This window comes from Doryrhamphus excisus, linkage group LG20 (assembly GCF_037039965.1).
Source record: "Doryrhamphus excisus strain RoL-2023G ecotype Guam linkage group LG20, RoL_Dexc_Guam_v1.1, whole genome shotgun sequence".
NCBI classification, from domain to species: Eukaryota; Metazoa; Chordata; class Actinopteri; order Syngnathiformes; family Syngnathidae; genus Doryrhamphus; species Doryrhamphus excisus.
The window spans coordinates 5,251,523-5,263,529 of NC_136376.1; the positions used below are offsets into that span (position 1 = coordinate 5,251,523).

Sequence of the window (12,007 nt, forward strand, 5' to 3'; positions counted from 1 at the left end):
TGAATAGTTGAACAAGATGCCATAAAATGCTTTCTGAAATGTGAGGGGTTGAGATTCACGTCGAGACAAACAGGAAGTAGAAAAGGAAGTTGATAATGACGATGAAGGGAATGAAAGGAAAAGGGAAGCAGCCAGCCGGGAACGACATGTAGAAAGCGGACGAGTCGTGGAGGGGTCGAGAGGGGGGTTGGGGGGTATGTAGGGGCAAAAAGCCATGCAGACAAAAAGCTCCACTAACGCGATGTTAGGCGACGTCTGTGCACCGAGTGAGGGATGACACCATGTTTGAGGTTCCCATGGAGACAAGCATCCCCCCTCCCACCCTGAACCCACCTCCCTGCATGCACTCACCACGCACTTCCAGCAGGGGAAGACGTGGGCGGGGCTTAGCAGCTTGGCTGCTGCGGTTCGCCGCTCCTGCTTTTTGACTTTCTGCCCTCCACATCTGTGGGACAAAGCAATGTGGTTGTGAAAATTACACACACACACACACACACACACACACACACACACATATTGATAACAACAACTAGAAGGAATAAATAATCAATCAAAACAAGTCTAGCACAGGAAGCAGTGCTCGTCTTTGACAGATGATAAGTTAGCGTGTATGTACAATCCTCGGCATCACGTCTGCACACTTTCATGACCTTCGCATAAACTTGCTTTTCCTTCATTTCCACTCCCCCCCCTCCAACCATCATTTTAGCCCCCAAGCAAAAGAAGCCCACACCCGAGAGGAAATAATATCCAACCACAAAGATGAAACCATGAATATGAAAGATTGGCAGCATGCATGTGAAGAATGACATTCATGTTGTGTTCAAGGTCGCCATTAACGGAAACAATAGCTCTCATGTAGCTAATAGTCAGGTTCAAAGAAACAACAGGGGTGGGGAGGAACAGACACCAGGTTTCCGAAATGAAAACAACAACAAATAAAAGGCACCCACGCCCCCCCAGCACCATGGAACAAACAGAACAGAAAAACAGCCCCCCCCACACACAAAGTAGAGATAGTGTTGTGATAAATATTCATGCACAAGTTCCGTGAGCGTGTGTCATGTGTCAGCGGGTCAGAACCTCCCCCTTCCATCCTTCACACACACCCGTACTCGAACCACAGCGACTGGTTCTCCTCCGGATCCAAATGGTCCATACTTTCAGTGCCAGACCTCATTAGGTCATCTGATTGGCTCTGCTGGGTGGTCTGGTTTTGGCTGGGGGTGTACTTGGCGAGCGGGGGTCCGCTGATGTTGCTGACCAGGGTGGGGTTGATGGAAAGGAAGGGGAGGTTTTTATCCGCCGACTCACTAAAGATGGAGTCCATGAAGACCGACTCTGCAGTGAAGGAAGGCCCGAGGAAAGACTCAAGGGTAGGGAGGTCGGGGTCATCCGAGGTATTGCAGGGTAAGCTGACCGACTTGGGCATGGTGGCGCTACAGAGTCCCTTTGGGTGGTACTCACTGGGCGCGGGATGGGCACGGACCCCGGGTTTGGCGCTGACGGGAGGCGACGCGTCGACGGACACGGGCTGGCGGACGTCCTTGGACAGCATGTCGTGGATGCTGGTGCGCCGCGAGCTGCCCTCCGCCGTGGAGATGACGCTGCTGGCACGGGGCAACGTGGAGGAGGCGGAGTCGAGCCGCTCTGACACCGACGTGGCCTTGCCCTGTGAGGACAGGACGGGGCGGGCCGAGCCCCTCACGCGGGTGCTCTCCGCCTTGCGTAGGGTCGGACGTCCCGGTTGCCCCGAGGATCTGGGCGGACGATCTGCGCTGACCGGTGCCGCTTTCCCGCTGGATGAGCGTAAGATGCCACGCCCTCTGGTGGTGGGGCGCTCTTTTGGGGTGCGGTCAGAAGACGCGGAGAGGCGAGGCGAGTCCACCGTCAGGTTCTCCTGGCTGCCCGACTACACAACAGAAGAACCGACCATCAGTGGAGGTTTTCTTCTGAACAAACGTAGCATTAGCATTAGCATTAGCATTAGCGAACTGTGTGCACCATGCCCAGCCTAGGGAGTACTTACAACGGGGGCGGGGGGGTCCAAAATGTTGAGGCCCACAGTTCCGTGACAGTCGACAGTGTACAGTAACAACAAAAACCACCCACCTCCGCAGGGTCGATGCCCTCATCAAGGAACTGCTGCAGAGAAAGCACCTCGCTGCCCGGGGACGCAGTCTTCCTGATCTGGAGCGGGGCGGGGCTTCCCGTGGTGGTCCCCGGCGGCTCCAGAGTGCAGCGAGGGGGCACGGGGCTCTGGTGGGAAGAGCGTGAGGATGAAGGCTGCTGGACGGGACTGCTGCCACTGCTGGACCACGCGTCCTGGTCCAAACTCAGGCTGAACTCGCCGCTGCTCTCGCTGTGAGGACGACTCAGGCTCCCGTTTAACGTGCCTGTGGGGGTTATGATGTCACATATGTCATATATGATATATATATATGTCATACAGTATGTTATACTGCATTATGTAATACTTGCGTGTACAACTACAACAAGAAAAGTTAATGAGGAAGAGATGGACGGGTAAAGGGAGGAGCGTACCTTTGCCCTCGAGGGGAGAGGTGAGCTGGGAGTTATTGTTACTATTACTACTGGTGGTCCTGTTGCTATGGCAACTGGAGGGTCTGGAGGCTGGGGAGGGAGAACAAAAGGGAAGACACACACAGATTGAACACAGAACACTTAACATGTGGTAACACACACACACACAGGAAGTAACATGTAGACTTGACAGCATCCACACCCCCCCACTCCCCCCCTGCTGGGGCAGCAGATGGCACGTGCCAGGCGGAGGGACAGGAAGTGCGGCCGGGTGCCAGGCTGCGGCCATAGGAACAAAAGAACACAGCCACAGCGAGCAAGAGGAAGGATGACATGCAAGAGTGACTTTTTTTTTTAATGATGCTGTAACGTAAAGCGTGGTTGTGAGCACGAAACCCTCACTTGTTTGCGACACTTTTGAGGGAAGACGCACTAAAACACTTTCTTCTTAAGTTGCGGCTTTTTGTGAGATCATGAAGGCAAAACATCTAACCCGCGCTAGCTAGGTGAGCTCACTCCGTGTATACGCCCACCACAAAAAAAGCTTCGCTACACATCTTAAATTAAATCCCACAGTTCTGCCATCTATCTGTCAGTCAGTTACAAATGCGAAAGCTACAAGTTTGACTGTTTACTTTTTATTAGAGAATAGGCTAACCTAGCTGCTAACCTAGCATGATGCAGCTGCTGTTAAATGCGACTGTATAAATGTTAGCGCTTGTGTCCTCCTGTCCCACTCCTTAATGTTACATTGTAGGCTCCAGCGGGGGGTGCTGGAGCCTATCCCAGCCATCTTGGGGCAAGAGGCGGGGTACACCCTGGACCGGTGGCCAGCCAATCACAGGGCACATATAGACAAACAACCATTCACACTCACATTCATACCTATGGACAATTTGGAGTCGCTAATTAACCTAGCATGTTTTTGGAATGTGGGAGGAAACCGGAGTACCCGGAGAAAACCCACGCATGCACGCGGAGAACATGCAAACTCCAGGGTGGAATTGAACCCGTGTCTCCTAGCACGCTAACCACACGACCGCCGTGCAGCACCGTTGTTGTATGAGACATCTATTAAAAGTTACAGACTGACCGTGATGAGTAAATTTCACCAAACATGCTCTCTTCCATTGTGGAGTTGCATCATCACCTCTTTTTGTCTGTAGCTCAAAAAAACGTCTCTGGGAACGAATGAGTTAAAAGTGCAAGAAGACAAGCGTAGTCCGTCTGCAGACGAGCAACAGTAATGGCTGACTCATTCGGGTATTAAGTGGATTTTTATGAGTGGATGCTAGGAAGTCATCATCAGCAAAGTAGCATCCAGAAATGCATTTTAAAAGGAGCCGTTTGAGGGATTAAGAACACATCTGTAGCGATAAAGCAAGTTTAGACCTGGCTTAATGAATGTCTAACATCTGGGTCAGTGACTTTAAGGTGGTGGTGATAAATTACTGCCTGGTTGTAGATTAATCGCCCTGAATAGCATCTTGCAGGCTGCGACGGAGTCAATCCTGCTTTGGATGGCTTCAAGTGTAGATCAGGCTTAGTCAAAGAGGGGGGGGGGCTCTAAGACTACCAGAGGGGCTGCTGACCTCAATTTCATGACATTCTGTGATCTTTTCATGAGCTTACCTTGACTCTTTGGGTCGTCCGAGGAAGCGGCAACATCTTCACAGGAGGCGTTATCTATCGGGGAGGATGAGGAAGGTAATGTCACGTATTATTTTTCCATGCAAATAAATATGTCTGATAGTAACTGCTGACCTTTGATTTGGAGTCTGTGCTTGGCCTTCCTATGTCCAGCAGAGGGCAGCGTGAGCGCCGCACAATCGATGGCGTTGGTGGAAAAGGCCAGCTCCTTCATGCGCTGGCCGCCGCGATGCCCTCCGTCCATGTCTCCTGCCTCGGCGCCATCTAGGTGCTCTGAGCTGCCAGCCCAGTCGGCGCCGGGGCCGCCGGCCACCGCCATGGTTTGCAGCAGGTCGTTCATGGCTGGATAGACGAGTGCGATGGGACACATTAAGAAAATGCTCCCGGATAATAAAACTGCTAATTATTTTTTCTTGATTGAAAATAGCACAAGCAAGCAAAAATGTGTCTTGTCAAAGTCAAGGCACATGCAGGCATTCGGCTTCATTAATATACAGTGGAACCTTGGTTAGCGTCCACCTCAGTTATCATTTTATTCAGTTAACATCCAAACTTTTGCCTCGGTTTCACATACAATACAGCGCGTAACATGTATTTTTATTACAAAAGAAGCTATCTTGCCAGGTTACAAAATGGCAACTAGAACAGCTAAGTCGCCCCGTCTATGATGTCATCAGCAGTGGACACTCAGAAATGTTAACATCTTCCTGTTTTGTCATGACTTATTTCTATCACCCTCTTTGTCAAAATACTGGCACTTGAAACTTACAGTGGCTCCGTTTTTGAGGGATTATTGAGGTGAGAAAGAGCATTGAATTCAAGAAATATGTCATGGCAAAACAGGAAGGTGGTGTCCGTGTGATGTCTTGGTGCTATAGCGTGTCTTTGGGAAGAGTCAGGTTAAGAATCACGCCTTCAATGAAGCTAAAAGTAACCTTAAAAGTTCATTTTTCATTTATATGCATTTGGAATTGTTTACTGCGTGTGAAATTGTAATTTTAAAACTATAAAAACATGTTTGGCTTTCTTGATTGGATTCATTTGACTTATTTATTATGGGAAATATGGACTCTGGAATGAATTAATTCATGACACAAACCAATGTTCCGCTGTGTAAGAAAAAATAAGAAAATGAAACTAATTTCAGCGACAATCACTGGCCATGACACAAATAAATGGTCTAATTATTGTCAGGGTGTTTACTATTATTTCCCAAAAGGTGTTGTTTAATTAATTAATTTACTTGAATCCAAGTCTATTGCACAACACAGCAGCAAGAAAACCAATGTTGTAATAAAAGTAAAACATTAACAGCGCTGACGAGTTTGTAAACAACAGTTCGGCAAGTGTAACACACTGAGTAGCACAATTTACAGCGCATGCAGAGGTAGATAAAGCATAAAATGACATCAGGAGGTTGCCTCCAGCCACAACCACTTTAACCCAGCACTAATAAGAGAGGTTTTTTATAGTCAACTTGGCAGTGAAAGTTAATAATGGCGTAAATTGGCGCAGTTAATCTAATGACATCCAACACTAGAGCTGTACCAATGATATGGTCCATCATGTAAATGAATGAATCCATTAAAAATTGAGCATTATTGTCTTTGTTCCAGCCTTCTGTCGTATTGGATCCTATTAGATTACACAGGTGTGCCTGACGTTTTATAGCCAGTGAGTGTAAAGTAGCGATAAAGGCGACCACTGCACTGAGCCGACACACACAAAGCAGTGCGATGAAGGCAGGCAGGGATGCAGCACGGTGCACACAACAATCAGGCAAATGCATGTTGGCAGATGTGAAATGATTCATGAGAGATGCAGAATCAGAGAAGGTCTAGGTTCCATTCCGTGTCCTCCAAGATGTGGCGAAGCTGCGATTAAGGGTTAGTTTTTTTGTTTTTTTTTGTCATGCAAACACACCAAAAAGCGCTTGAAAGGCAAACACACAAAGTGCCTTTCAACCAATCAGCACTCACTGATTCCAACACACACTTTGTTCAATCACATTGTCTTGACAGAGCAAGTGAAGAATGTACTCAATTGACGAGGTTAGTCCTGATTTGATCCCTTCTATGTTAACCACTACATCAGTGTCTATGGAAGGAAGCGGAGGAGGCGACACAAGGGGTGAAGGTCCACCCACGGAGGACAGGTCACTGATGTTCAGCACATTTGCTAAGAGTAGAAGTTCATGTTAACTAGAAGAGAATGTCAGCTCCAGCACCAACATCAGTGACCAGCTCCTCCTGGCGGCGGGAGGAAGAGGAGGCGAGGAAGACTAGCGCTGGCAGCTAACAGAGGTCTTACACATGGAGCGTCGGTAGATGGCCTTGGCCTTGTCTTTGTCCTTGGATCTGTTCCTCATGAAAGGCAACCTTTTTAAAGCTGTCATCGCAGCGCAGCCACACAGACAGACGGACGGGTGGGGGGGGATTGGGGCGACGGAGAGTTAGACAAGAAAAAAAAGGGGTGGGGGGGTACAACAGAGGGATTCTGTTAACGTTGTTACACAAAATGAAAGGCAGCAGGGAGCAAGCTGAGGCCCTGCACAGCCGGCACACATGGCTACGGCTATACAATATCACGGCAACATCAGCATGATGCTTAAAGTACAAATACAGCTCACTTCTACAACACTTCTCTGACGTCAAAAAGTGAGCATTATTACCTCCGCCAAGGACCGCATGGGTTTTGTTGGTTGTTATAGTACACTATGGTGACATTTTTATAATGTTTAACAGTCATATGTCTCCCTAAAGCGGTGTATGAGCACCACATAAAAACATCCAGCATTCGCTTCAGAAATAAGGTCTTATCATGACACCGTGACAGAGAACCCTGTCACACATTAAACCCGCCCCCTGCTAGATGATCCCCGCCCCGCGTGTACAACCACCATTTCACGAAGGACAACATTACAGTCCTTCCTCGCCACTTCGGACTTCAAATTTAGCGGGTTCGATCATCCGTTCTCCCGGGCTCATGATACTAAGATACATTACCCAGTTGCTCATGATGCTGTGAAACATAAAAACAGCAAAATTAACTAAAATGCATTCAAAGAGATGGACAATATGTAGTATTCAATGTTGGCCACTGGGTGTCAGTAATGTTTGGTGAGACAAGCACTAGATTGGATTGCCGGAACAATTTGTATTATTCTCAACAAGGTTAATGTTATGATTGGTTCTTGAAGATTCCCTTATCCTCTATTCGAAACCCACTTAGAGTCCTCAGGAGGAAGGATTTCTACAGGCTGTAACCCACGGCAAGCTAAAACTCACTCACTTCCTGTCTACCCCTCATTCAGCGATTTAAGCGAACATTTATAGCAACACACAAGCACAATTCTTATTTATGTCTTAAATGGCTTCTTTAATCTTATTACATGTGCTATATTGGGTAATACGAGTGTAAAGGTAACTATAGGGGTGTTATTTCATGTCTAGAGGGCTCTAATAATGTGAAAAAAACTATTTAGAGGGTAGTAAACAGATTTTCTGTGCTCTCGCTCCAAAAATCATGCTTTGCTGGCTCTGGAACCGATTAACTGTGATAAATAATGGACTATTGTATATAAAAAAGGGTGGAAAAGCATGATGCCGCTGCTAAAAAAGTCATGTGACATATTTCAGCCTTGGCGGAGGTCTAGTGTGGGTGGGTGTAGACAAATACACTAATCCACCCTACTACAAATATATCATTTAAACACATGATCTTTATAAAAACATGCAAACACAACTCTAGCAAGATGCTACATTCTTACCACATACATTTTTACACACATTTTGACCTAAACTCCCACTAAAGCTGACTAACGACTGCTAAATGATCCTTAAAGCTACAGCATCACAAAAAAAAAAACAGTGGTGCGGCAAACACACTTGCAAGCACACTCGTACACCAGTTGTGTTAATGGCCATCATTTCCGAAACCGAGCATCACCATCTGCACACAGCAACGCTACACTTTTACACTCCAACGCATCGCTACGGCAACACGACACACAGATGATGGCAGTATATTAAAGGGTGCAATCATGAAGAGCGGAAAATAAATTACTTATGTATTAACTAGTTACATGGCTGCAGCATTAAATATGAATGTAAATAACAATATTAGTGGAGCCTGTCAAATGATTCAACAAGGCCGTACTTAACCTCCACAAGTTTTTTTTTCATCTAAAAGTCTGATAATTATGTGCAAAAATTAGATCTCATTTGAATAACTATCATTGCACAGGATGCTTTGCACCATTTAATAATGAAAGCGGCGCTAACGTAATGTTTCCTCTTTACAGGTGAACTGCCCAGATCAACAGGTTGACCCAATAAAGCTTGACTAGTCGGGGAGTCAACCTCGTGGCCTGGCGCAGCTCAGCCGTAAGCCCAGCTGACCCACACAGACAATGGACTCACAAAAACATGCACCGAGAGAGGTGAGAGCCGGCTCGTGAACCCCACCCGCCCTCCCTGTTCGCAGCATACCATTGGTGGGGCCCTGCTCTTGGGCAAGGCACCGCTGCCCTCTCCTCCCTTTGGCAGACAGAGAGAATAAGGAGGCGTGGTTAAAGGGGGAGGAGTTTAGCCTAAGAGCACACAATCGGAACCTGGCTTTGGGAAAGGTTAGTCATGTTGCTGAAAAGATGGACGCCACTCTTTATTGGTGTGTGTGTGTTTGTGTTTACTCACTGCTGCTCCTCTTTTGCGTGAGCGTGTCATCCAGCGAGTTGGAGCCGGAGCCGATGGACGAGCTGTCCTGGCTGTCGGGTGGGAAAACCAAGAAACCGTCACTGCAATCGGAACGTGACGGAGTCAACGTGACTGAGCGAATTCTCTCGCGGCTTTTGGGCTTGATCAGCTTCTTCATCTTCAGGGTGATCCAGTTGCCACGCCTACGGAGGACAAAGAAGGGGACTCATGCTACTGAACTACAAGGTCACATATACGTAGACTGATAACCACGAGAGGGAGCTCCTGTTCTCACCTGCGAGGAGGAGAAGGGTCGTAGAACTTGTACTGGTCCATGATCTTCTCCTCCAGCTTCTCCTTCTGTCTCCTCAGCTCGTTCAGCTTGTCGCTGGATGGGAGACAACCACAGATGTGATGTGTTTTGATTTCATATTGTTATCTTATTTAGGCAGGAAGAGGGTGCTTACATATACTGTCTTTGCTCTACATGGAACAGATCTTTGCTCTCCATGGTCTGCTCCAGCAGGGTGCGGTTCTGAAGCATCAGGGTCTGGATCTGGTCCAGCAGGTGACGATTCTCCTCCTCCAGGTTGCCCTTCAGCTGGCTCAACAGCTGAAACACACAGGGTGATGGAAGTAATTCGGTAAACTATGTTTGCTGCCTCGACGGGCTGCTGAGGAATTCGAAACAGGAAGTGTGTGTTCCGTTGTGCAAATAAAGCAACACAAGTTATGTTGTGCCATTGCTATGTTGCGAGGGGAGGAACACCCTGGCAGTAATTCAGTAAACTATGTTTGCTGCCTCGACAGGCTGCTGAGGAACTCAAAACAGGAAGTGCGTGATCTGTTGTGCAAATAAAGCAACACAAGTTATGTTGTGTTGTTGCTATGTCTAAGGGAGGAAGACTTGATTTAACACCCGGGCAGTAAATCAGTAAATTCGTTAGCTGCCTCGACGGGCTGCTGAGGAAGTGCTGAGGAACTCAGAACAGGAAGTGTGTGTTCTGTTGTGCAAATAAAGTAACACAAGTTATGTTGTGTCGTTGCTATGTCTCGAGGGGAGGAAGACCTGATTTAACACCCTGGCAGTAATTCAGTAAACTCGTTAGCTGCCTCGACGGGCTGCTGAATGAATCAAAAGAAAATAAAAGTAGAATAATAGAAGATAAATACATATTTCGGACTTTGTACTGTCCAGTCTCCTCACCTCACACTGGTTGGTCAGCTTGGTGGAGGTGATGTCCAGCTGCTGGTACTGTTCCTTTAGCTTGGAGAACTCAGCCTCCAGTCGGGTCTGTTCCAGCTTGGCGCCATTCAGCTGACTCTTGATGTTCTTGTGATCCACCTGGAGGCTCTCGTTGTCCTTCAGTAACTGGCGGTACGTGGTGTTTAGTCTGCGTGTGTAAAAGAGTGTTGAAGCTTTCACTTGTGCTGAATTGAAGAAGACCTGAAAGTCGACCTGACCTGTCGTTTTCCTCTTTGAGCAGTTTGCACTGGTTGGCTGTGTCTCGGTGGCTCTGGTTCTCCAAGGTCATTTTGTCTTGCTGCTCCTTAAGATTCTTCTCCAGCTCCTCCAGATCTCCTTTCTTCTGTAGGAGCTGTTTGTACCTGGTATGATACACACCTGTCAATTTCTCTATTCTTACCAGTTCTTCCAATCCTGACCCGTGACGACTCCTCACTTGTCCTCCAGGTCTCGGTGCTGCTGCTCCAGACTCTTATGAGAGCTCTTCAGGCCGCCATGCTTCCCGATGAGGCCTTCATACTCTGCCGCCTGCCTCTCGTGAAGCGCTGCCAGCTTCTCGTGGTCACGCAGGAGGAGCTCGTAGGTGGACCGGAGTTCCTCCTTCTCCTTCAGCGCCCCTTCACGCTCGCCTTCCATGCTACTCTGCAGGCTCTGCAGCTGGGCATTCTGGGCCATGAGGGTGGTGCCCTGTGAGCTCAGGGTGGAGTTCTCCACCTGGAGGAACGACAAAGTCACACATTAGCCCCCATGCCTCACTTTGAACACCGCTGGTCTATGTAATGAAAGAACAAGTTCTGATCCAAATTGCACATTTGGCAGCCATTTAAAGTTATGAAGGAACATCCCGTTTACATGTTAAGAAGCTTATATCAAATATCATCAAATCAGGTTGCCATTTGTTGTGCTTATGTAAAGTTCCCTTGCATCTGGTCTGGGTTTGGGCGGATACTGAGCTCCGACATTGTAGTTTTTTGTTCCCGCTCATTGATTTATTAACAAGCAATAAATACTTTTGCCATGTTGGATGTCTGCTGTACTTCATTCAAATGTAATTCTAATGAAATCCCTTGTCAATTAGTGTCAAACAGCCAAACACAGCAACATATGGCACCCAAACACAAACATCTTAGCGACTAACTTACTTAACATAACCAGCGACACACCCTGAAAAACAGTGAGACCGCCGCCGCCGGTCAGCGTAAATCCTCGTGTCCCATAAGCCTGGGTTTGAAAAGCTGCCAAACAAGGAGTTCAAGCCTAAATCCACAGCGAGAGCTAAGCAGGCTGGGCTGGGTTGGACCGGAGCCAAAGATGGGCCAGCTTAGCCTTGCTAATGTGGGTAAAAAGCTTTTAAATAGGCTGCCCCCTTTTGGGCTTGGAACCAGGTGAACTTGCTGTATCATAAAGGGAATATTTAAAGACGGGACTGCCATCGTCTGTTGTGTCTGTGATAGAAACCCCAGTCACAAAGTGAGATACAAAATAAGCCGCGGCTTATTAAACAATTTGTATCTATTGTTTGTTGTGTGGTGGCACGGCGGTCGAGTGGTTAGCGCGCGTACCTCACAGCTAGGAGACCAGGGTTCAATTCCACCCTCGGCTATCTCTGTGTGGAGTTTGCATGTTCTCCCCGTGCATGCGTGGGTTTTCTCCAGGTACTCCGGTTTCCTCCCACATTCCAAAAACATGCTAGGTTAATTGGCGACTCCAAATTGTCCATAGGTATGAATGTGAGTGTGAATGGTTGTTTGTCTATATGTGCCCTGTGATTGTCTGGCAACTGGTCCAGGGTGTACCCCGCCTCGCGCCCGAACACAGCTGGGATAGGCTCCAGCACCCCCCACGACACTCGTGAGAAAAAAATCGGTAGAAA

The 12,007-nt window shown here is 47.8% G+C and overlaps 1 protein-coding gene across 5 annotated transcripts in view; it reads right to left on the reverse strand.

The window, feature by feature from the left end:
- The window catches only part of ccdc88ab (coiled-coil and HOOK domain protein 88ab), a 51,852-nt gene that overhangs the window by 943 nt on the left and 38,902 nt on the right, over positions 1-12,007 (reverse strand). The window contains exons 24-37 of one of the 5 annotated variants that reach the window (XM_078787352.1): positions 10,571-10,848; positions 10,353-10,496; positions 10,096-10,282; positions 9,356-9,501; positions 9,184-9,276; positions 8,889-9,091; positions 8,685-8,732; positions 6,505-6,582; positions 4,309-4,536; positions 4,177-4,230; positions 2,545-2,634; positions 2,113-2,396; positions 1,468-1,912; positions 352-445 (exon numbers count right to left, since the gene is read on the reverse strand). In XM_078787352.1, the coding sequence (XP_078643478.1) occupies positions 387-445; positions 1,468-1,912; positions 2,113-2,396; positions 2,545-2,634; positions 4,177-4,230; positions 4,309-4,536; positions 6,505-6,582; positions 8,685-8,732; positions 8,889-9,091; positions 9,184-9,276; positions 9,356-9,501; positions 10,096-10,282; positions 10,353-10,496; positions 10,571-10,848 (2,337 nt within the window). In that variant the 3' untranslated portion in view covers positions 352-386. Of the gene's footprint in view, positions 1-351; positions 1,913-2,112; positions 2,397-2,544; positions 2,635-4,176; positions 4,231-4,308; positions 4,537-6,504; positions 6,583-8,684; positions 8,733-8,888; positions 9,092-9,183; positions 9,277-9,355; positions 9,502-10,095; positions 10,283-10,352; positions 10,497-10,570; positions 10,849-12,007 lie in introns of all 5 variants that reach the window. The other 4 variants (XM_078787351.1, XM_078787353.1, XM_078787350.1 and 1 more) reach the window with 4 other exon arrangements.